At 46.9% G+C, this 26016-nt stretch overlaps 1 protein-coding gene across 1 annotated transcript in view; it reads left to right on the top strand.

Moving 5' to 3' along the window:
- Window positions 1-26016, top strand: part of LOC148511927 (inter-alpha-trypsin inhibitor heavy chain H3-like) — a 233322-nt gene that overhangs the window by 29772 nt on the left and 177534 nt on the right. The window contains exons 2-3 of the mRNA XM_088482493.1: window positions 16653-16670; window positions 20766-20932. Coding sequence (XP_088338619.1) covers window positions 16653-16670; window positions 20766-20932 — 185 coding nt within the window. The remainder of the gene's footprint in view (window positions 1-16652; window positions 16671-20765; window positions 20933-26016) is intronic.

The raw sequence follows: 26016 nt of genomic DNA, 5'->3' as shown, positions 1-26016 counted from the left end.
ACAGATCAGAGCCCATTCCTGGATGTGCTAAATACAGGGGACTCCTATGTCATTTATCTCCTGTATTTTGGCAACCAGGGCTAGTTCTGAATAGCCTGGTGCTGGTTGTGCTTAATACAGTGGACCCCTACATCGTTTATCCCCTGTATTTAACACAACCAGTACTGGGTTTCCAAAGCTGGTTATTCTTCTGTGGGGGCCACACTGTTTTTTAAATTATTTTTTACACAGGTTTCCTTTTTCATAAACACAGAAGCATAGACGGATCTCACTGAACCGTCCGTGTTTCTGTGTTTATTTTTTGACACACAGATGCATATATCACTGATCTCCCTGTTCATTTTAGTTAGCCAAAAACGAACGTTAAATAGAAATTAATAATACGAATGGTTACAAATTAATACACCATTGAACAACACGAATTACAGCAACTTGGCAGCTTAGTAAATTCAGTAACCCGTTTGAAAAATTAAACACATGAATACGGACAATGTCATCCGAGATTGATCTCGGATGACATAAAATAGAAATCGGCATCTTATTAAATTTACTCCTTAGTGCACTGCCAGCCAGTCGGGGTCCCTACTGCTCATGCATTGCTGGACCACATAGGAGTACTGCGCCTAGAAGCCCGATCTCTGGACTTTCAGGTGCAGATTAGTTAACAATAAAACTCATTAATATTTTTTGATGTATAGTTTTAAGTAGAAAAAAAATGTTTTATTTGAATAATAAAGCATATTGTCTCTTATTGGCATCTGCTGAAATAGGTGTAGCAAAGTAGCATGTAGCAAATACCACCTCTGTCAGTAAATATCCAATAAATACTTTCGCCATGCTTTGCATAGGTAAGTTATCACAGGAGAGTCCCTGCTTGGTCACCTTCAGCAGTACTTGGTAGGGCTATATAGTTCTGAAGATTTAGGGATTTTATCTTTTTGATAATAGGCATCATAGTCACAATTTATATTGGACTTTTCAACAGTCATCAAAATAGCACCCCAAAAAATCCCTATTAAATCTGCTCCTTGGATCCACTTCTTAAACCAAGAACTACAAGTATGGAGGTCAAAACATGCATTTCTGGAGGTCACAAAATAAGATTATATACAGGTAAATTTACTATTATGTGACAATTGGGCTGGTTTTCTGCTTATGCAACAATAGAAAAACTCCTTTCACCACTATGTATAAAGAAAATATCACCGGGACAGCTGAGTATTACTAAGCTGCCTGGCAATAGTGGCCGGATCGTTTTCAGTGGCCCTTCTGGTTCACACATATGCAGTGGAACTGGAAGGTCTTTCTTGGGCTTCGAGTTCCCGTTAAAAAATAATAAATTAAATTATATAATCTAATATTTTCTCATAATTTCGACCTGAGATGGGGTCACCAATTAAAAATGGAAAGCCCTTTATAAAGGCAATAAAGAAATCAAGCACGTGAGCATGCACAAGTCAATAGGATGCCTAGAAGCAGGAGTCACAGTGTGAACATAGACCAAGTCTTCGTTATCAAGAAGTGCATGCTAACATATGGCTGCCCAAGGAGTTGGGAGAAATAAGAGAACCCTGTGAGACTACAGCTCTGGAGATGATAATAAGGGGCCTTATGGCCACAGAAAATGGACCATGGAAATGTCTCAAGGAGGTGGGCAAGTAGTATTTGACAAGGCTTGCAACACTGCTAAGAACCTGTGAAAACAAACAAAAAAAATCAGCAGTTACTGGGCCAAACATAATTGCACGAATGTGAAATCTACCTGGCTGTAGCAGGGTAGGATGCTAAAAACAGGCAGGGAGACAAGCAGGGCCATTTGGCACCCTGGAAAACAAACAGATGATGGGCCAGAGTGACTTGAAAAACATCCTACAAAAACAGACATTCAAACAAAAAGGACGAGACTCTACCGTTAGTATCTCAACAACTTCAGCGATATCAGACAATAAAGGAAAAGTGGGAGGTGCCACCTGTGGAGACTATTGTTGCAAACACAAGAAGAGAAAGTACAAGTGCACAACTCCAACATTACTAATTATATATAATACATTATGCAATATAATTTTGCAATACATAGAGGTTTTAGCATAATCATGGCCATGGTTATGGGCCTACTCACCACGCCCAGGTAACCTCTGGGGGTTATAGGCCTACCCACCACGCCCAGGTAACCTCTGAGGGTAGGTAGCTGCTCTCATCTATCTTACACTTTCTTACACATCACCGTCTCTCATTAGAGTGATGCCCTGGGGTGGCTCAGCTGGGCCTGTTTGGGGGTGTCCTGTGCTCTGGATTTCAACCCCAGTAGGTTAGGGACCTACCCTCAGTGGTTACCTGGGTGTGGTGGGTAGGCCCATAACCATGGCCATGATTATGCTAAAACCTCTATGTATTGCAAAATTATATTGCACAATGTATTATATATAATTAGTAATATAGGAGTTGTGCACTTGTACTTTCTCTTCTTGTGTTTGCAAGGTCCGGGAGACTCCAGATTTTTCAGCTAGTCACCCAGGTCCCTGCAGTGTTCCCTTGGATCCCCATTTTACCTGCTTGCTAGTGAAGTGGGCAAGATGGGGAGATAGATCATGTTATTTTAACACCATCCCTCACTGCAGATGTGCGATTCGAGGCATTTTGTAGTGAGAGGGACGGGGCCTAATGAAGTGAATAGCCCGACCCCACCCTCCGAGTGGTCATCTGCCCCGGAGAGAAGTTACACAATTGCGTAGATGTGGTATATGGACATACAGAGCATGATAGGCAGGGAAGTGATCTCATAGTAAGAAATGAATATAGCATGAATTTGAAACCTAAAATGCAGTAGCAATATGGAAAGTCAAAATCAATGTATGCAGCAAGCCCGCAGCCCACAACGGCCAGGCCAATGGACAATACAGAATGGATATCATGTCAATGAAAATCCTAACCCTGATGAAGTAGGTAGAGTTACAACACGTTTACTCCATAATTCACAGGAAAGTGTCAGCATGTGACATGTGAATAACCCTGGAGACAGCATATAAAGACAAATGTTTCATGAGGAGGATAAATTTGTGGTATACACTGCACGGTACCAAATTGAGTGAATGCAAAGACATGAATAACTATATTGATAATATGATATCTAAATCTCAGCAGCTAACATCTGTAGGAGTTCAAGTCATTGACAAGGAAGTCATAATGTTGATGATGATACAGAACCTAACATCTGAATTTGATTTTCTAGTAGTAGTTCCAGAGTCCAATTTGACCAAGCCAGAAATCGGGAGGACTAAACTGTTGCAGTTCCATGAGTGCATACCAGTTGAACTTAAATGTTGAGAATAATGCATTGCACATGAGACAAACCAAGCAAAAAAACCATGTACAGGTGTATTTCATGTCACATATTTGGAACACAGCCTCAGAATACAAACTGAAAGATGTGAATGCAGCGTAGCGAAAGAAGTGTGACAAAAAAATTAGTTAGCTGTAAGCATCACAGACAGTTGCAGAATAGACTCTTGGTACATAGACTCAGGAGCAACAAGACACTGCAGTTGTAACCAGGAGTGGTTTACATCACAAACCACATGTGATCCTACAAAAAGCAGAGGAATTGAGGACAAAGCCATGAAAGTCGGGACAATCATGGTTCGCCTAAGAATAAATGGTGAAACCAAAGTCAGATATTTAGGTGTTATTTGTACCAGGTATGGGAACAAACCACATTGCCAAAAGTATCCTAGAGAAGGAAGTATTCAAGGTCAAGTTTGCAGAGGTCAAATGTGTTGTGCAGAAATGAAGAGGGACTGCGATAGCAACAGGAACCCTGTACGTACTAGACAAAGAAGAGTGTTATGCAATACTGCCTCTGATTCAAATCAATTTATGGAACTCTGGCACAGACGGCTAGGCCATCTGGGATTTGATAACTTCCATAAACTCTGACATGCAAGAGTTGTATAATGGATAAGCAAGCCCGTTGCCCCTTTCCAAGATCAGCAAACAGAGCTGAAGCACCCCTAAAATTAGTGCATATAGATGTGTGTGGCCTGATAGAAGTAAAATCAATAAGTGGATACAGATACTTTGTGACATTAATCAATGACTTTACAAGAATGACACACATGTACTTTATCAAAGCAAGATTGAAGTAGTTGATAAAATTGCAGATTAGAGATCACTAGAAGCTCAAACTGGTCTTGAGATCTGACAATGGTGGATAATACAAAAATAGGAGCATAACAACCTTTCTAAAGATTTATGGAATTGAGCATCAACTTACAATTGCATACATGTCAGAATAAAATGGTGTAGGTGAGCATGCCAACCACATAATTTTTTGAAAGATCAAGGTTTATGCTGTATGATGCCAATCTAGAAAAATGCTTTTGGGCAGAAGCAGTGTCTACTACAGTCTACCTTAATAATCGTGTACCCACAGTTGTAGTACATGGCGAAACATCATTAGAAGAGTGGTCTGGCATCAACCATCTCAGAGTATTTGGATGCAAATCATATGATCGCTTACCCAAAGAGAAAAGGCGCAAGCTGGATCCCAAATCAGCGGAGTGTATCATGCTTGGATATTGTCAAGAGATCAATGGATACATACTTTGGGACACCACAAACAAAAAGATCAAAAAGTCAAGAGCTGTATTCCAAGAAATAACACTACCTAAAATGAAGCTAAAACAAGAACTACAGAATGAGTTTGTTACATTGGATATACCAGCAGCAGAAAGCATGTCTGAATCAGTATCTAATAATACAGATATCTACACTCAACAACATAGTACACATTCTGAGAGAAACAACAAGAGAAAACCAAACAAGAGATATTATGAGGAATTTGCTTACATCACATTCTGTGAACCTCAAAATATTCAGGAAGCAAAGTCAAGCAACGACTGGGAACAATGGAAATCAGCAATAGACAAAGAGATCTTCTCTCAATGATAATAAACTATAGTCAACAGTCCAAGCTACAGCAATACAGTGAAGAATAAATGCTGTAAAAAGCTGAATGCAGACAGGACCATTACCTGTTATAAATCCCGTCTCATCTCAAAGGGATATACACAGAAATCTGGGAACGAGGGCCTGATTTTGATCTGGATGCAAATGACAATATTTTTGCAGATTGAGCTATTGATAGTCATTGCGCATGTGCAGTGGCATAACTAGGGCAGGGTGAGTGGGGCACATGCCCTGGGCACCATGGCAGGCCCAGCAGAGGGGGGCGCTGCCAGCCAGGACATTGTACCTGCACCGCCTGCCTGCTACCATTGCAGTAGTGAAAACTGAACAAGCAGGCAAGTGTGCCTGCTGGTGCTGCTGGGGATGACTGTAGGGGGAGCTGCAGCAGAAGTGTGCAGCCCCTCCCAGGCAGTTTTCTCATTCCATCTATACTGACTGAGAGCTGCTGCCGGAGGCGATGGTGTGACTATGACAGGGTGATTCTCCTTCCCCGGTGCTGTCTCTGCTCTGGGCCAGCCAGGTTTGTATTATTTATTTAGTCGGACTGCAGCGGGGGGTAAGGGGGGTCGGACTGCCATGGGAGGGAGGGGAGGGGCGTTACTTGCAATTGATGTCAGCAATGTTTCTACTTGGCTAGTTGCATTTGTGTGAAAGGGGTGTGTGTATCTGTGGGTGTGTGTGTCTGTGTCAGTGTGTGTGTGTCTGTGTCAGTGAGCGTGTATGTCAGTGTGTGTGTGTTTCAGTGTGTGTGTGTGTATCTGTGTTCGTGTATGCATGTGTGTCAGTGTGTGTGTGTATATCTGTGTCAGTGTGTGTATGTCTGTCAGTGTATCAGTGTGTGTGTTTATCTGTGTCTGTGTGTATCTGTGCCAGTGTCTGTCAGTGTGTGTCTGTATCAGTGTGTGTGTATCTGTGTCAGTGTGTGTGTGTCAGTGTGTGTGTCTGTATCAGTGTCTGTGTGTATCTGTGTCAGTGTATCTTTGATGGTGTGCTGAGAGATGACACTGGGAGAGGCCATGGTGTGGCTGAGAGACAACACAGAGTGGGGAGGTGATGGTGTGGCTGAGAGATGACTCAGGGGGAAGGCGATGGTGTGGCTGAGAGACAACGCAGGGGGGGAGGCGATGGTGTGCTAATAGATGACCCAGTGGGAGGAGGTGATGGTGTTTTATGAGAGACGATGCAGGGGGGAGGCAATGGTGTGGCTAAGAGATGACGCAGGGGGGTAGGTGGTGGTGTGTCTGAGAGACGATGCAGGGTGGAGGTGATGGTGTGCTGAGAGATGACGCAAGGGGGAGATTGTGTGGCAGAGACATGCATGGGGAAGGAAGTTACACAGGAGAAGGAGTCTGGTTGAACCGCTGTTGTATGATGATGACCTTGTTAATATTCCTACACAAACAGGCATCTTCCGGACGATGTGACCTACGGTACATGAATATTGAATATCGACTGAAGACACCATCGTCCCAGGGAAGATACATCTCTTCAGAGGTCCCACATTGTGAGAAACCACCATATAGTTAAGGTGCATATGGAATGAAAAAGAATGTTCCCAAAGTGACGAGAAATGGGTGGCGTGTCATATTGGCTCACCCCATTTTCAGTGACCGCGCCCATTTGGTATGTGATCACACCCCTTTGGTATGTGACCTCGCCCAATTTTTTGCCACTTTCCTTCGGCGTACTATTTTTTTTGTGTGTGTGTGTGCAGGGGGGCTCCATTCTTCAACTTGCCCTAGGCTCCGAAAAGCCTTGTTACGCCACTGCGCATGTGTGTAAACTACACTACGCATGTGCAGCAATTGAATTGTGATTACACACAGTGGATTCACTCACAAAGTGAGTGAAAGGTAGTCAGTGGTTGGAAGCTCTAATAGAGGGTAGTTAAAAAAATGCAGACGTGTCAGGATTGTTTAAACACTGTTTTTTGTGCATCCATAAATTAGCCACTGCATTCTTGCTCACAAATGGAGTGCCCTCTGCGTGTCTGGAGAGCTGCTATGTCTGCAACAGCTTAGACTTACTCAGAAGGCTAATTGCCGCCTGATCTGCGTTCGATGTTTCCGGTTTTGTGCGTGAAGGGTGGATGTGACATGCTTTTAGGGGGTGTGTCTAAGTACTGGTAGGCTGGTGAGTCAATAGCATATTTTCACAATTACTATCCATGAGAAATCACAACTGCGATTTCATTGTATCCGGATCAGAATCAGGCTATGATTACGATGAGATCTTCTTTCCTGTGGCCAGGTACAGTACATTATGTTTAGTCATTGGCATATCTGTCATGTATGACTTACTGCTATGCCAATTAGACTTTGACTCAGCTTTTTTAAATAGAGAATTGTTAGAAGAGATTTACATGGAACCTGCCAAACACTGCTGTGAAAACAGTTCCAAAAAGAAGTGTGTTTACTAACGAAAGCTTTTTATGGTTAAAGGGAAGTGGTCTTTGTTGGTACATTAAGCTGTACTACTTGAAATGGACTTTGGGCAAGTGCACTGCTGAATGCAGATTACCAATTATCAGGAATTTGCGTGTGCACAGGACCCGTTCTGCGCATGTATGTGCAGAATAGGTCCTGTGTGATTGCATGCAGGCCCCCGTATGCCTATGCCTGATTGACAGGCAGGGGTGTAAACAGAGCGGTGCAGGGACAGCCTGCGTTCTGGGAAAAGGAGACGTTTTGCCCCCGTTTTCCGGGAGTGGCAAGGCCAGAATCTGCGCCCATGGACGTTGATTCCTGGCCAGCCTGTGATGGTTGCGATGGTGATACCAGACTACGACCTCGGTTACAGCGCCTGTAACAGATGTGCAGCACATGTTCCTCCAGGCATGAGATATCTCACAGTGTATCAGCCCGACATCTGTGCTCCGCCCCCGGGGGAGGAGACAGAACACAGGAAATGTCTGTCTGTCGGCTGCGGCTGGGCATACACTGCCCGATGCGGCCGACATTTCATCGCATCAGACGGGCATGCTGGACAATCCGGCATGCCCGACCGAACGATATTTATCCCTTGGTCGCCCGCACACACGCTACAATAATCGGGGTGATCCGCGGATATTAAGTGGATCGCCCAGATAATTGTAGCGTGTATGGCCAGCATTAGAGAGAGAAAAAGGCAAATTTGTTTGATATGCTTATTACTGTTGTAAGAAAGAATAATCGTATCTCATATAGATCATGAAAGTCATAATTTGACCTGTTCTAACAAGCTAAATCCATATCTGTATACATCTATATAAATCTTTGAATACATATACATACACCGGCATCTGGTAGAATGAGTCTGTGATAATGAGCTTAATTTCTTCACACTCTCAATGAAACATCTTTAAGACAGTAGCACATTTCCCATAGTCCATACGTATGGTCATCATCATTCCTATGGTATTGTAAACAGAGGAAATGCGCTCTTTAATAGTCAGTTACATTGAGTAATATTACCAATGGTTTATCTCCTTATTCTATCATCTCCTCTTATTTTGTCATTTAGAGAATAATTTGTTATTAACTGTAACACAATTAAGGGCAATCCTGCTCAGCAATTTTAGATAGGCTTGATTCTTATCGCTTCTAATAACACCTTAGTATTTACGTAACTCCAATGAATTCATTATAATTTTTTATAGATATGTGTAATGTGCTAGAAGGAAACATAAATCGCAGTCACATGTTCCCCGTGCCGCTTCTGCTGTTTACCAATATGAAAAAACATTGATTGAAAAATCAGAGCACGATGAAGAGGTGTATGAACTGTGTAATACCTCTTTTCCACCAAAAACCCGGGTCCAACCTGGGTTTTTGGACATGGTTCCAACCCAGGTCAGACCCCATACTGCACCTTCGATCTGGGTTATTCTCAGGTCAGCCCTGTTCACACTGAACCTGGATCTGCCCTGCTAAACCTGTGAGGTCATAAAAAGTGGGAGGTGACTGCTCCACAGCCACCAATCAGCTTATTTTAGGCATGGCCCAGTTCCGATAACCCGGGTTGCGCCGTTTACACTGCACCATTACCCAGGTCCATCCTTGGTCCAACCCTGGTAGCTACCTGGGTTGGATTGCCGGGTCACTTGACCCGGCTTATTTTTCAGGGACCCTTTTACACTGAGCTGTGACCTCTGGTAAACTCAACAAAAACCCAGGTTTTTCCTCTGGTGTAAAAGGGGTATCAGTAAGAAACAGAGACTTCTTCTGCAGCTATCATGCTTTGTCTGACCCGCTAATATGCAAGATATTGCAGCGCAGCCTTTGCACTACAGTGGAGCCGTGAGAGAGCCAGAGATAAGATAAGGTACCTGTATAGGAAGAGGGTGTGTGCGGGTAACGTCTTTTAAGGTTTCCTCAGATGCCGGTGGGGAGATCAGTCATGCACTACTGACTCTCCCGTTCTCCTGGACGTACATTTCGCCTGTGGCTTTCTCAACAGGGAGATATCTTAGCCATGCTAAGATATTATTATATTTTATATTTTATTAAATGCTATTTAAATCAACATATTTTGTATGGATAATCGATAATTAATAAAATTGCTTTGCCACAGCTTGTCCTTTTCTGGACCCCACTGTTAATTAGAGCAGACTTGCCTACCCTCCCGATTTGGTCGGGAGCCTCCCGAATATCAGGTGCCGCCCCCGGCCCCCCCGGAAAGGCAGGCAAGTCTCCCAGCTGCCGCGTGCCCCCCCCCCGGACTAGTAGTAGAAACCCCTGCAGGGGGGGGATGACGCGATACGCGCTGAATCACATCATCGTGGCTCCGCCCCCTGCTTCACAATGCCTTTATTTTCAGCATTGTGAAGAGGGGGCAGGGCCACGATGACGAGGTCACGCCCCAGGCCCCACCCTCATACGGAGTCAGTGCCCGGCCATGCCCCCCGCTGTATGTAGACATTCAGCACCCTCCCAGAAGGAGGGAGCTAAATGTCGGCAAGTATGAATTAGAGGTCACTCAGTGACACTCTACATTGGAATGAATGGGACCATGTTGATTGATCAGTTCTTGTCACTTTCCTTGCCATGCGGGTTCCAGCAACTGTATTTCTGCTGGACACCAGAACTACATTACATTTACTCCTATAAGCGAATTAAGGCGCAAATTGAAGGGAAACGTATGCACTCTGGGCCTGATTCAGCAATGCACTGCTGAACAGATTCCCAATGTGCAGAACTGGTCAGTGGTCCTGCACTCAGACTGGCAGCTGACTGGCAGTGATTGACAGTCTGCTATCATTTGTGGAGGCGTGTCGCCGCGGTTGGGGAGAGGGAAGAGGCCAGAATCTCCATTGGCTGATGGAAATTTCCTGGCCTTTATCTCATCTGCGGTGGGCAGCTTGCGTGACCTCGATGTTCCCGCAGATTTTCCGATGCTGTGTTGTACAACTTAGTTTGGATAAGTAATGCAGTAGGAGGCGTGATGCCTCCTGATGCATTACCATATTAGCAAGGACAGAATTGTAGAGCTTCCTGCGTGCAGCTTTGTAATTCCTTCCCAAGCTCACCCCTTCTCAGTAAAAAGGCAAATTACAAAGGTCCAGTATGGATGGTGTGCGCCATTTCTTGCGCCATGCATCATTATGCTAAATATGCAACTTTATACTAGGGGTGAGCGGGTTCGGATTTCTGAAATCCGAACCCCCCCGAGCCCCCCCGATCCGAGTCCGATCCGAGTCAGGCTCGACTTTTCCCGCCTGACTCTGATCTGAAATCGAGGCAAAACGTCATCATCCCGCCTTCCGAGTCTCGCGGGTTTTGGATCCTATATAAGGTACCCGCGTCTGCGCCATTTTCTCACTCGGCTGTGGACAGTGAAGAGGGAGGGTGGGAGTTAGAGCTGTGTAGTGTAGTGTAGTGTAGTGCTGCTGTTGTCCACTACTTCAAAGTCCATAGGGGCTGGCTGTGTTGTGCTACTGTTGTTAATAGGGGCTGTGTCCACTACTTCAAAGTCCATAGGGGCTGGCTGGACTGTGTTGTGCAGTCAGTTCTCCTTAGGGGCTGTGTCCACTCCAAAGTCCTGTGCAGTGTCCCAGTCCTAAAGGGGTGCTGTAGTGTTGTCCAGGGGGTGCTCTGTCCATCAAGGGTGCTCCCCCCAAGTGCTAAAAAAATAATATATTTTCTGTGTTTGTGAATTGTGTGCGCAGTAGCCGCACGTGCATCAACAAAGTAGTGCCAAGCTTGCGCCTGTGTCATAAGTAAAGGGCCGGCTGGCTTGACCGTTAAGGGTGCTGTAACCCCCGAAAGTACACTCCAGTCCAAACCAAAAAAAAAAAATTTTTTGTGTTTGTGAATTGTGTGCGCAGTAGCCGCACGTGCATCAACAAAGTAGTGCCAAGCGTGCGCCTGTGTCATAAGTAAAGGGCCGGCTGGCTTGACCGTTAAAGGGTGCTGTAACCCCCAAAGTACACTCCAGTCCAAACCAAAAAAAAAATAATTTTCTGTGTTTGTGAATTGTGTGCGCAGTAGCCGCACGTGCATCAACAAAGTAGTGCCAAGCGTGCGCCTGTGTCATAAGTAAAGGGCCGGCTGGCTTGACCGTTAAGGGTGCTGTAACCCCCGAAAGTACACTCCAGTCCAAACCAAAAAAAAAATAATTTTCTGTGTTTGTGAATTGTGTGCGCAGTAGCCGCACGTGCATCAACAAAGTAGTGCCAAGCGTGCGCCTGTGTCATAAGAAAAGGGCCGGCTGGCTTGACCGTTAAAGGGTGCTGTAACCCCCGAAAGTACACTCCAGTCCAAACCAAAAAAAAAAATATTTTCTGTGTTTGTGAATTGTGTGCGCAGTAGCGGCACGTGCATCAACAAAGTAGTGCCAAGCGTGCGCCTGTGTCATAAGTAAAGGGCCGGCTGGCTTGACCGTTAAGGGTGCTGTAACCCTCGAAAGTACACTCCAGTCCAAACCAAAAAAAAAATTATTTTCTGTGTTTGTGAATTGTGTGCGCAGTAGCCGCACGTGCATCAACAAAGTAGTGCCAAGCGTGCGCCTGTGTCATAAGTAAAGGGCCGGCTGGCTTGACCGTTAAGGGTGCTGTAACCCCCGAAAGTACACTCCAGTCCAAACCAAAAAAAATATTATTTTCTGTGTTTGTGAATTGTGTGCGCAGTAGCCGCACGTGCTTCAACAAAGTAGTGCCAAGCGTGTGCCTGTGTCATAAGTAAAGGGCCGGCTGGCTTGACCGTTAAAGGGTGCTGTAACCCCCAAAGTACACTCCAGTCCAAACCAAAAAAAAAATTATTTTCTGTGTTTAGCCGCACGTATATATCAAATCGATATAACATAAATGGAGGACCAAACTTTCTCCGATAAAAATAAAATAGAGAAAGATCAAGAACCACTTCCTCCTAGTGCTGAAGCTGCTGCCACTAGTCATGACATAGACGATAACATGCCATCAACGTCGTCTGCCAAGGCCGATGCCCAATGTCATAGTAGAGGGCACATACAATCCCAAATGGCAAAGTTCAGGAAAATGACCTTGAAAAAGACATTTAAATCAGCTGAAGAGAAATGTAAACTTGCCAATATGCCATTTACGACACGGAGTGGCAAGGAACGGCTAAGGTCGATCCCTAGTATGTTCATGACTAGTGGTTCAGCTTCACATGACGATGGAAGCCCTCCTCCCACTAAAAAAATCAAAAGAGTTAAGCTGGCAAAAGCACAGCGAAGAACTGTGCTTTCTAAGAAGATATCACAAATCCCCAAGGAGAGTCCAAGTGTGGTGGTGGTTGCGATGCCTGACCTTCCCAGCACTGGACGGGAAGAGGTGGCTCTTTCCACCATTTGCACGCCCCCTGCAAGTGCTGAAAGGAGCACCCACAGTCCACTTGCTGATATGCAAATTGAAGATGTCACTGTTGAAGTACAACAGGATGAGGATACTGGTGTAGCTGGCGCTGAGGAGGAAGTTGGCGAGGAGGATTCTGATGGTGATGTGGTTTGTTTAAATCAGGCTCCGGGGGAGACAGTTGTTGTCCGTGGGATGAAAAAGCCCATCACGGTCATGCCTGGGCAGAAGACCAAACATTCCACCTCTTTGGTCTGGCAATATTTCTATCCAAATCCGGACAACAACTGTCTTGCCATATGTACCATATGTAAAGGTGAAATAAGTAGGGGTAGGGACGTCAACCACCTAGGAACATCCTCCCTTATACGGCACCTGCAGCGCTTTCATAAAAAGTTACTGTCAAGTTCAGAAACTTTGGCTAAGACCGTAAGCAGTCCAGGGACACCTAAATCCCGTTGTCCTGTTGTATCCAAGCGCCTGCAAACCACACCGTCAACTCCCTCCTCGTCAATTTCCTCCTTAGTCAGGATCGGAAGTAGTCCTGCAGGCCATGTCACTGGCATGACTGACTCTCCTATCCAGGATTCCTCCAGAGGATCCTGCATTGCTACGCCTACTGCTGCCGCTGCTGCTGGGAGTCGTTCATCATCCCAGAGAGGAAGTAGGAACACCACTACTTTTACTAAACAATTGACCCTCCAACAGTCCTTAGCGAGGAGGATGAAGTACGACAGCAGTCATCCTGAAGCAAAACGTATAACTGAGGCCTTGACTGCTATGTTGGTGTTAGACGTGCGTCCGGTATCCGCCATTAGTGCAGTGGGATTTAGACAATTGATGGAGGTAGTGTGTCCCCGGTTCCAAATCCCGTCTAGATTCCACTTCACTAGGCAGGCGATACCGAGACTGTACAGAAACGTCAGAAAAAGTGTCCTCAGTGTCCTGAAAAATGCCGTTGTACACAATGTCCACTTAACCACGGACATGTGGACAAGTGGAACAGGGCAGACTAAGGACTATATGACTGTGACAGCCCACTGGGTAGATGTATCACCTTACGCAGCAACAGCAGCAGCGTCACCAGTAGCAGCATCTCAGAAACGCCAGCTCGTTACAAGGCAGGCTACGCTGTGTATCACCGGTTTCAGTAAGAGGCACACCGCCGACAACCTCTTAGAGAAACTGAGGGAAATCATCGCCCAGTGGCTTACCCCACTTAGACTCTCCTGGGGATTTGTGATATCTGACAACGCCACCAATATTGTGCGGGCATTACATCTGGGCAAATTCCAGCACGTCCCATGTTTTGCTCACACAATAAACTTGGTGGTGCAGAATTTTCTGAAAAGCGACAGGGGCGTGCAGGAGACGCTTTGGGTGGCCCGAAAAATTTCTGGCCACTTTCGCCATTCAGCGACTGCGTGCCGAAGACTGGAGCGCCAGCAAACACTCTTGAACCTGCCCCACCATCACCTGAAGCAAGAGGTTGTGACGCGGTGGAACTCAATCCTCTATATGCTTCAGAGGATGGAGGAGCAGCAAAAGGCCATACAAGCCTATACATCCACCTATGACATAGGCAAAGGAGGGGGTATGCACCTGACTCAAGCGCAGTGGAGAATGATTTCCGTGTTGTGCAAGGTTCTCCAGCCCTTCGAACTTGCCACACGTGAAGTCAGTTCAGACACTGCCAGCTTGAGTCAGGTCATTCCCCTCATCAGGCTTTTGCAGAAGCAGCTGGAGAAAGTGAAGGAGGAGCTAAGATGGAGCGATTCCGCTCGGCATGTGGGACTTGTGGATGAAGCCCTTCATTCGCTTTGCCAGGATTCCAGGGTGGTCAATCTGTTGAAATCAGACCACTACATTTTGGCCACCGTGCTCGATCCTAGGTTTAAAGCCTATGTGGTGTCTCTCTTTCCAAGTAAACACAAGCCTGCAGAGGTGCAAAGACCTGCTGGTGAACACACTGTCAGCTGAAGCGGAACGTGACACGTCAACGGCTCCTTCTTCATTTTCTCCCGCAACTGGGGCTGCCAGGAAAAAACTTAGGTATCCTAAGCAACCCGCTGGCGGTGATGCAGGGCAGGCAGGACCAAGTTTGGACATCTGGTCCGGACTGAAGGACCTGGCAACAATTTCTGACATGTCTACTGTCACTGCATATGATACTGTCACCATTGACAGAATGGTGGAGGATTACATCGGTGACAGCATCCAAGTAGGCATGTCAGACAGTCCGTACCTGTACTGGCAGGAAAAAGAGGCAATTTGGAGGCCCCTGTACAAACTGGCTCTATTTTACCTGAGTTGCCCCCCCTCCAGTGTGTACTCCGAAAGAGTGTTTAGTGCAGCCGGGAACCTTGTCAGCGAAAGGCGTAGCAGGTTGCTTCCACAAAATGTGGAGAAGATGATGTTCATAAAAATGAATTATCAGCTCTTCCAGGGAGACCAGCCTCCAGAACGTACAGAGAGACCTGTGGTGGTGGATTCCAGCGGGGACGAGTTAATATTCTGTGAGGATGAGGATGTACACAACACTGAAGAGGGTAAGGAATCGGTGGATGAGGAGGATGAGGACAACATCTTGCCTCTGTAGAGCCAGTTTGTGCAGGGACACATTAATTGCCAGCTTGTTTTGTGGGGGCCCAAACGAACCAATCATTTCAGCCACAGTTGTGTGGCAGACCCTAGCGCTGAAATGATTGATTTGTTAAAGTGTGCATGTCCTGTTTATACAACATAAGGGTGGGTGGGAGGGCCCAAGGACAATTCCATCTTGCACCTCTTTTTTTTCTTTGCATTATGTACAGTTTGGGGCCTAGTTTTTCTAACTGCCATCCTGTCTGCCACTGCAGTGTCACTCCTAGATGGGTCACGTGTTTGTGCCGCCCACTCGTGTCGCTTAGCATAGTCATCCAGCTACCTCGGTGCAACCTTTTGGACATAAAAACACTATTGTGAGGTGTGAGGTGTGAGGTGTTCAGAATAGACTGGAAATGAGTGGAAATTAAGGTTATTGAGGTTAATAATAGCATAGGAGCAGAAAAACCTACAAATTCTGTGATTTTAGCTGTTTTTATGCTTTTTAAAAAAAAAATACAGATCCAAAACACAAAACCCAGAACCCAAAACACGGAAGGGTGGTTTTGGCAAAACCAATCCAGATCCAAAACACGAAGAAAGATCCAGACCCAAAACCAAAACACAAAACACGAAAAGTGGCCGGTGCACACCCCTACTTTATACCAACTTCTTTGCGACAAAAATGCTAATCCTATATACCTAGTATACTATATACAACTTTGTATGCAACTATTGTGTAAAATTCTGAAAAAGTATGCAAGCACATTAACACTACCCGTGGCAGAACTTTAAGTTGTGCCAGTCGTCTTGCCCATGTCTCCATGGTTTTCAGCATGTATTCTGTAAATATTTAAAATTACCGGAGCTGTCTCTCTTAGGGTTATCTCAGGTAGCCAGATGGGTTTTTTCAGGCACTCAGTGCCTTTCACAAGCAGCGGCTTTGAGCCGCTTTTAATGTGTGTGTGTTTTTTTTCTAACTATTGCTGCTGCGCATGCCCGGCCGGCACAAGCCCTTGTGTGTGAAAGGAAAGATTGTTTCCTTTACACCACTGGCATGCAGGGATGGCACGGACATGGCACGGCAGCCGTCTTGTACCGTGGATATTCCCGGCTGTAACACGGCGACCGTGCCATGCCCGTGCCGTGTGGAAGGACCCACCTGCTTCCCTGTTATCTATTTTTCAAACCCGGCTAAAAACCAGAAGACTTTTTGCCACCCGGCCAAAACTGACAAATGTGCAATAGCCCTTAAGGAAATTATTTATTGACCTCTGTATGTACAATGTAATAATTTTATTTTGTTTATTTACAGAAAAGAAGCACGGAAAAGGTAAGACATTGCATTTCAAAATGTAAATGCCTCTCTTTCTCTCCTCTCATTCTGTCTCTCTATTACTGCCTCACAGCACTGATGTCATGAGTTCAAATCATAGTCAGGATCTATCTGTGTGTAGTTTGTACGTTCTCACCGTGTTTGCATAGGTTTCCTCTGGGTGCTCCTGTTTCCTCCCACACCCCAAAATATACTGGTAGGTTAATGGGATTCTGACAAAAATGTCTTATGCACAATGCCACGCCCCCTGTTGTGCATATTTGGGGGGCATAACTTTGCTTCCTGCCACCATTCCCGTCAAGCTGGGGGCTTGCCCAGTGCTCCAGCAGCCTCTCCTGGCACAGTGCAGATGACACGCACATGCAGTACATGCAAGGGGAAATTTATCAAACCTTCAAAAGAGATAGGGTAGAGAAGTTGACCATAGAAACCAAACAGCCTCTAGCTGTCATTTATCTAGCACAGTCTATACAATGGCAGTCTATACAGCTGATTGGCTGCTATGGAAAACTTCTCCACTTTATCTCTCTCAAAGGTTTGATACATCTCCCTTCATAATGGGCACTCTATTCAGGTTCTATGTCTGGAAGGGATGTAGTCTGCATCCTGGCGGTTGGGATGCTAGCGGTCAGAATCCCAGTGCCAGAATCCCGATGGTAAGTATTAGGGTTAGGGGTTAAGGTTAGGCACTGGGGGGGGGGAGGTATAGGGTTAGGCTGCAGGGGGGAGGGTTAGGATGCAGGAAAGGAGAGGTAGGAGGAGGGTTAGGGTACTCAGGATTCTGATTGTCATGATGCCGCTGTCAGTAGTCTACTGCAGGCATCCCGACCACCAGCATCCTGTACCCAACCCATCTGGAATATTCCAGCCTTCTTGGATAGACCTTTTGTCTGGTTTTCTCAGCTTTATAATCTCTTACAGAACGTACATGATTGGATTCAGAGTTGTACACTATTGCCATCATAGCTGCGATTTTGCAAGCTGCGGATGTGAATAAGTACACAAGAGTCACAGCCACCCCTAACAGACAGAGACGCCGAACGGAGCCATCGCAAGAGCTCAGCTACTGTGTACTCATTTGCAGTGCACAGGCAGATCTTTCATAATCAAGGGGGCGCTGGCAAATTAATAACTGAGCACATATATTCCAATAAAATATATAACAAACTAACATTAAATCACTAAAGAGCATTAGAGAACATGTATATCAAAAATTCCACTGAAGATTTCGTAGTGCCAAATGTAGCGATTGGCAAACAATATCAATCTTTATGCAGGAACCAATATTTAGTCACCCCTCTCCAGATGATACCATGAAGGAGTATAGTTAATGAGGATTAATATCCCATAAGGTAAATTAGTCAATGGCAATATAGGGTTAAGAATGTCGCATTAGGTTAGCTTAGTCAGCAGCAACATAGGATTTGTAATGTACCGGTATGTAGTCCCAGCTATCTTCCCAAAAACTCTGGGGTATTGCTGATCCGGTGTTTACCTTGTTCCAGCTGTGACCAGTGACAGATCCAGGCAAGTTGTCCGGTAACAGATGTAATACCCCACAAGCCGTATGCCTTGCTCAGGCTGCAATCACTTGACTCCGGGCGGTGATAATAAAGACACCGGACCTGGTTCCGACCCGCTCGCGAGCGAACAGCGCTCGCAAGCGGGTCGATGGTCCCCCACTGCGCATGCACGAGACCCGGCCAGCGACGGACGCTCCGTCGCTACGGGTCTCGCACCAAAGCGGGGCAGCTGTCGATTGTGATTGACAGCTTGCCCCGTTTTGGAGGCGGGCAGAGGGGGAGGCCCTGATTCGGAGCGAGCGCTCTTAAAGAGCGTCCGGCTGTCAATCACAATCGACAGCTACCCCGCTTTGGTGCGAGACCCGTAGTGACGGAGTGCCCGTCGCTGGCCGGGTCTCGTGCATGCGCAGTGGGGGACCATCGACCCGCTTGTGAGCGCTGTTCGCTCGCGAGCGGGTCGGAACCAGGTCCGGTGTCTTTATTATCACCGCCCGGAGTCAAGTGATTGCAGCCTGAGCAAGGCATACGGCTTGTGGGGTATTACATCTGTTACCGGACAACTTGCCTGGATCTGTCACTGGTCACAGCTGGAACAAGGTAAACACCGGATCAGCAATACCCCAGAGTTTTTGGGAAGATAGCTGGGACTACATACCGGTACATTACAAATACTATGTTGCTGCTGACTAAGCTAACCTAATGGGACATTCTTAACCCTATATTGCCATTGACTAATTTACCTTATGGGATATTAATCCTCATTAACTATACTGTGTGACATATCTAACAGTTTTCTATTATTGCTATAGTGTCATTTCAGATGTACACATTGGGTGGCTGCTTTATTTTATTTTTATGTACATAGGGCCTGATTCAGACCCGTTCGCGAGCGCTATGCGCCCGCAAGCGGGTCGATGGTGGTCCAGTGCGGCTGCATCTATTGGTGGTCTACTGTTTGTGACTTTATGCAACTGGCGCTACAAAGCCCCTCCCTGGTGTACATCCATCTGTCCGAATGTGCAAGGACTGAGACACCCACTGTCGGTGTCCACAGACACTGAAATACTGATTGGTGCACGTTTAGATGCCACAATTGGTTACACCATTGATTTTTGCACCAGCCCTATGACCATACTTGCCTACCCTTCCGATTCGTCCAGGAGCCTCCCGAAAATCAGGTGCCACTCATCACCCCTATGGAAGGGCAGGCAAGCCCTCCGCCCCCCCCCCCACGGTTTTAAGAGAAACCCCCGCAGCAGGGGAGGCCGATGACGGGATTCAACGTCGGTAATCCCGGCATTGTGTACGGGGGCGGGGCCAAAAGTATGTGGTTGCGTGGCCACCTCCCCATTCCGCCCACAAACATATCCAGCCATGCCCCTGTTCCGTCCACGCCCCCCTGCAATGCCGACCTGGCTGCTCCCTCCCAGAAGGCATGTGCAGTTTCTATGACCGAGCATGGCCTCTTATGTCACTTTTACCAGCGACACTCCCATACAACGCCATTAAAAGGGACCATCTCTGTGCGTTCACTAAGACACCTCCCTGTCACCGCACAGGAACAGCCATCACTCATCCAAGACATTTCTGATATAGTGCATCTCATTCATAACAGTGTGCGTACACTATGTGTAATGTGTGCACCATGGGAGTTTTTAGGGGTTTTCGCACACACACAGTAGTAACTGCGTGAACATTGGCAATGCGTGCATCAGGCCCAGAGTCTTGTACTTAGTGAGTCGCCCAGGAATGTGCAGTCATTCACCAACATTAACATAAACTCCTGTCAGAGGACTGCACAAAAGCACTAAGGGCCTGATTTACTGGCGTTGTCGCACGCAAGCTGCCATTGTTTTATGTCTGCGTACGTATCTTAGTCGCACTGTGCATGCATCCCCATGGTTTGCACTCAGAGACACAGAATGAAGTTGGATGTGGGGAGAGTGAATTTCATTGGGTGTTCCCGGAGGTAAAAGGGGCTTTATCTAAAGACACAATAGCGCTGACGCAAGATGCCATTTTCAGATGGATAAACTGTGCCTGCAAATGGGCTGGTGCAAGTTTCCATGTTGCCACTGAAAATGCACTGAGATGGATTAGCGCCACCGCCAGTGGGAAGATGATCGGTGAGAGTATTAGTAAAAAGATGCAGGAACGGCTGCTGCAAAAGACATGGCTGTGTCTTTATGCACCTTTGAATCAGACTCTAGGGGGTATATTTACTAAAGTGAGAGTTTTTAGAAGTGGAGATGTTGCCCATAGCAACCAATCAGATTCTACTTAACATTTAACTAGCACCTTCTAGAACATAATAGCTAAAATCTGATTGGTTGCTATGGGCAACATCTCCACTTCTAAAAACTCTCACTTTAGTAAATGTACCCCTAGAGTAAGAATAGTGACCAATGAGGTCATTCTAGAGGGGAATATAAGTAAAGAAAGTGCATAGTTATAATCACAAATTAAAAACCTTCCCAATTCTTACACAAAGCTCAGAGATGACTATTGTGTTATATATGCATATGATAATAAATGTATCACATTAATTTAAATGTTTTGTATTATGCAGCTGGTGGATGACATAGACGTCTACAGTATAAATATCAGCAGTAAAGTGATATCTCGTTTTGCCCATAATGTCATCACGAGCAGAACCGTTAATCGAGCCAACATATCAAAAGAAGCCTTCTTTGATGTGGACCTGCCAAAATCAGCTTTTATAACTAATTTCAGCATGTAAGACATGCAAATGTATTATGTTTGTGCATTTTTATACTGTATATACTACAGGCATAGTTAAACTAATTATGTTTGTATAAAAAGCACATTGAGTAGGACTGAATTTAAATCTTTGGATCATACAGGTACTTTTGGTGCCCTTAGACCCACTCTATTCACTTGCCCCAACTTTTACACAGAATATTATCTAACTTTCTTATTGTGTATTACCACACACAATTACATACTTACCAACAGTCCTGTCAGTGACAATTTGGGGATCCTGTCACTCTTCCCTATCTGGCCAGTGTTATGAATAATACCCGAAGATGATAAAAAAAATCTAGAATCACTAATCGATATCTTCACTGTCAGGATCTGAGTCTTGTTTGGATTTGGGACTGTGGCCTCTGGGCAGGACTTACTGAAGCTAGAGTGAACAAAGTTAGGTGGTCTAATGACACTTCTTATTCAATAGCCACAAATGGAGCTGGAATAGAGGGACTGAACTTAACTGAGTGGAAGTCAGAGTAAGACACTAAAGCTGAGTGTATAGGGCCTGATTATAGGGGGGAGGCAGTCACCCAGGGGCTCCCACTGCCGCAAATATTGCCCCAACCTGGCCAGGTCTCAGGGGGGCCAGTCCAGGCAAGAGCAATGTCAATAAAAGCCCCTCAGGGCCTCTGTCCCTCACTTACGGCTGGTCACATCATCCACGGACAGGCTCCTGCAACCCGAAATTCCAGGCAACACCTCCCGTCCTCTGTGTGGGCCCTGCAGCGCACTGCATCAACTAGCCACAGGCAGCAATATGGAGCAAGGACCCAGTGGTCAGCATGTGGGCCTGGCCCAGGACATCAACAGCAGCAACAGTGGACGTCCGTGGTGATTGGAGATTTGGGACAGCTCATGGGTGGAACTGATGAACAGAGGGCCTGATTCAGAGCCGGACGCTCTGACAGAGCGCTCGCTCTGAATCAGGGCCGGGCATTTTTCTTTTCAGAACGGCCTCCTGGCCGCTCGGTCGCCCACAGCTATAGCGAGCAGCCATGATGGGCTTACGACGAGACCCTTGTGGTAGGGTCTTGTTGCAGCAAGCCCCTGAGAGCTTTCGGCTCTAACAGAGCCGAAAGCTCTCCCACTGACATCACTTGTGATGTCAGTGGGGCCGGCCCCAGACGGTAGGCGTTCCCATGGGAACGCCTCCATCTGGGCAGCCACGCCCCCGGCCCGCCCACCAAAGGGGGCGTGCTGTCACTCAACATCGACAGCACGCCCCCTTTGGTACGAGACCCAGAGCAACGGAGTGCCCGTCGCTATCTGGGTCTCGCGCATGCGCACGACGGAGCCGGCTCCGTCGTGCACATGCGCACTGGCCTACCATCTACCCGGTTGCGAGCGCACAGCGCTCGCAAACGGGTCTGAATCGGGCCCAGAGCTCCCAGGTCCTAAGAACGCCCTTACATCATGATGTCAGCGTTGCACTTCTTGGCAGCCAGCCATGCAAAAATAGAGGAGTTATCACACTGCAGAGAACTGTTATGCCAGTGTTTCCCAAATTGTGCTCCACTTCACTCTGGGGTGCGACAGCGCACTTACAGGGGTGCCGCCGCTGGGAGGTCTAGTCTGGTCCCAAATCAAATGATTTGGGCTGGCAAGTTCTTAGGCCATGTTGCAGGCTGCTTTAATCACAGCTACAGCGTGCGCCCTCATCACTTATCACTGCAGACTCAGCATACAGCATCTCTGGCTCCGCCCTCTCCGTTCTCCTCCTTTGCACAGCTACTTAAGTCAGTGGCGTAAGTTCATCCCAGATGCCAGGAGGAAAGTTATAATTTGGTGCCCCCCCACGACATAGCCGCTGACACTGTAATGTAGAATTTTGCAAGCAGATACACCCACAGTTGCACACAGAATATAGACATGCCATGGAGGAGTGAAACAGAGAGTTGTGGGTGAGGGGAGGCGCTGGGCGTGTCTCACTGACAAAAGAAGCTGCTGAGGAGCAGCAACACCAATGAGTAGGGATAGGTTATAGATAGACAGAGGCGGCAGCTAATGGTCTGACATGGAGCTCTCCACTAGTGTATGGTGACTTCTCAGGTGCCAAGAAGAGGTGTCATGTATTGGGCGGCCGTGACGGTACACTCCGGGTACATATTTACAGCCATAAGTAGGGTGAATATATAGTGGGCAATGGAAGAGGTGCCCCTTCAGTGCTGGAGCCCGACGACATTGTCTCCGATAGTTCTGCCCCTGACTTAATTCTCCCAGGCCGCCCTCCACAGCACGGACAGAGTCAGCACCTAAAACAGTGGTGTGGGCAGGGGAACAGCATGCCGAAGAGATCCCGAGGAGGAGAGCGAAAAGGAGGAGGAAAAGGATGTGGGGCAGTAAACCAGAGCGGCCAAACTCAGAAGCAGCATGATGAACTGGGCGTCCTCCTGAGCTGGAGGAAGGGGAAAGACTTGGAGAGTCCGGTAGTGTATTTGTGAATCAAGAAGGTGAGTGCAGTGACAGTGGTGAGTGCAGTGAGAGTGGTGAGCTGATTCAGCTTGGATCGCAGTTGCTAACACACACACAGGGCCTGATTCAGACCCGGACGCTATATACGGACGGTCGTTCAAAAAAAGGGTCCGGCTATTTAAATTGTGCACTCGCTCATTGCGGTTTGTTGACGCCTCTATGTCTGAGTGAGCAAACGAAAAATGCGCTCGCTATTTTGTAAAGATGCCCCTTTACCGTTCGCATCACACGTCATCTCCGGTATTTATTTGATTAATCGGGTACATCGAAAGGCATCTGAACTGCTCGCAGTGCTTGTGGTAGGTTTTTCCTACCGCAATCACTGCGAGCAGTTCAGGCTAAAAGACAACCAAGTGCACTAATTATGCACTCCCATTAAACGCCCTTTTTACCGTTAGGCACGCCTGCGTTCGGATCTCCACTCCTCCGTCTTCAAGCACCTTCCCCTGTTACCACCCACAAACGGTACATTCTGTCAATCAAATTAGCAGCCCCTCGCTGTTTTGCGAGCGCTCGATTTCCGACCGCAATGACTAGTTTGCGCATGTGCATTACGACCCATACGCATGCGCAGTTGTGCGAACATCGCTCAGAGCGAACGAGTGGCCACTTACGAGCGGCTCTGAATCAGGCCCACAATCGGCCAATTTTGTCGCAAATGAATTAGTATTCGATTAAGAATACCTGTAATGCTTGTGTTTGTTTGTTTGTTTGTGGAACCGGACTGGAGTCGCTGGTTGAAATGGGTCCTGGAGCACAAGTCTAAAAACTGGATGGTTTTATATAGTTACGGATCATGAGATGTAGTCTGAGGCTGAAGGAAGCTGAACAGTACTGTGGAATTTGCTAAGACCCAGAACAGAAGTGCAGAGTCTAACATGCCAATGGTTTTCACGAGGGACCCCAGCAAGGGAGTTTGGGCTTAGCTGCGCCCGACGTGCAGTTGGGTTTCCCTGAACTGGCAGTTGACAACTGAACCTGCAGGATAGAACTGGAATGTACGACACTGGGATGGAACCAGACTGGACGACACGGGATGGAACTGATGGTATAGGATATCGGACTGGAACTGATAGTATAGGATATTGGACTGGAACCAATGGTATAGGATATCGGACTGGAACCGATAGTATAGGATATTGGATTGAAACCAATTTTGCTGGATATTGGTTTGGAACCTATGGTGCAGGATATCGAACTGGAACCATTAGTGTAGGATTGTCAGGTTTCGGTCTAGGATCAGCCATTACTCACCACAGCGCCGACTTCCCCTGACTTCTCGTGCGGTCTGATGTCAGGTGACGTGGCAAGTGATGCGCTGAGGATTATGCCTTAGGCACACTTGGACATCCATGTGCTGCTCCGTGACTTGGTTACCGAGGTTGCCATCATGGGCACTGCCATGACAGTCTTTATCACCTGACTGACCCTTCGTCCAATGGTAGCATGGTTGTTATCAGCTGATGCTGTCCTCCAATGGACTGCTAATTTGGTATATTACTAGGCTCTGGATAACAGGAAGTTGCCTGTACAACGTCGTTTCTACTAGTGTTTGCTTGCCGTCTCTTCGTTCCAGGTTACCTTGCAATTCTGCACTCGAGTTATTTCTAGTTACTCTCCTGTGCCAGCGGTGCGTCTGATACCTTGCCCGCATACTCTGTACATCCTCCGAGTACTACCACAGTGTCACTCTCCTGTGCCATTGGTGCATCTGATACCTTGCCTGCGTACTGAGTACAACATCCGAGTACAACTACAGTGCCACTCTACTGTGCCAGCAGTGCATCTGATACCTTGCCCGCACACTCTGTACAATATCCATGTACAGAATCCTCACTAGTGCTTCTTTCAAAAGTACAATCTCCTGGGCCTCATCGGTGTTATCTCCCTCCATTTCCCACCTGTATCGGATACCTAACCAAAGGGCCATGACCTGCTTGCTGGGTGCAGCTTAAACCCATATCCCGCTTGGAAGGGTCACTAGTGAACACCTCCCAGCAGCTTAGATTCCATGCCTTTGGTCAGGTCTCCCCAACATCCGATACTTGTGGATGAGGAGGACATACATCCAGGCCCCTCACCTCCGATTCCTTCCACAACCCGGGACCTCAGCTTTCAGCTCCTCAGTAGGAGATCCTCCTGAGCCAGTCATGACAGTTTGTACAGGGCCAATGGAAGCTTCAGGGTCCCAGGGTGCAGGGGCATTGCAAGATCTTGCCTCTTGCATAGATAATCAGGAGGCAGCGCAACATCAAGTGGCTCAATATTTAGAAGAGCTCTCTGGGTCTCTACTTTCCATCCAATCAACCTTGGCCATGTTACTTCTCCTCCCACCGTGTCTGCTCCTTCAAAGCCTCCAGTCCATCCTCCTGTTCCAGAGACACAGAAGTCTCGTCTGTCTTGAACGCTTTGATGGAAACCCAAGACATTGCCGCGGTTTCATCAACCAATGTGAGATTCAGTTTGAATGCCTGCCACAGAATTTTCTGACGTCTAGGTCAAAAGTGACATATTATTTTGCTGCTGACTGGAACCACTTTGGATTGGGTCTCCCCATTATGGGAATGAGCAGATCC

Source organism: Taudactylus pleione, unplaced genomic scaffold, assembly GCF_031769625.1.
Source record: "Taudactylus pleione unplaced genomic scaffold, aTauple2 ptg000289l, whole genome shotgun sequence".
Taxonomy (NCBI): Eukaryota; Metazoa; Chordata; class Amphibia; order Anura; family Myobatrachidae; genus Taudactylus; species Taudactylus pleione.
This window is presented reverse-complemented; position numbering and strand designations above follow the sequence as displayed.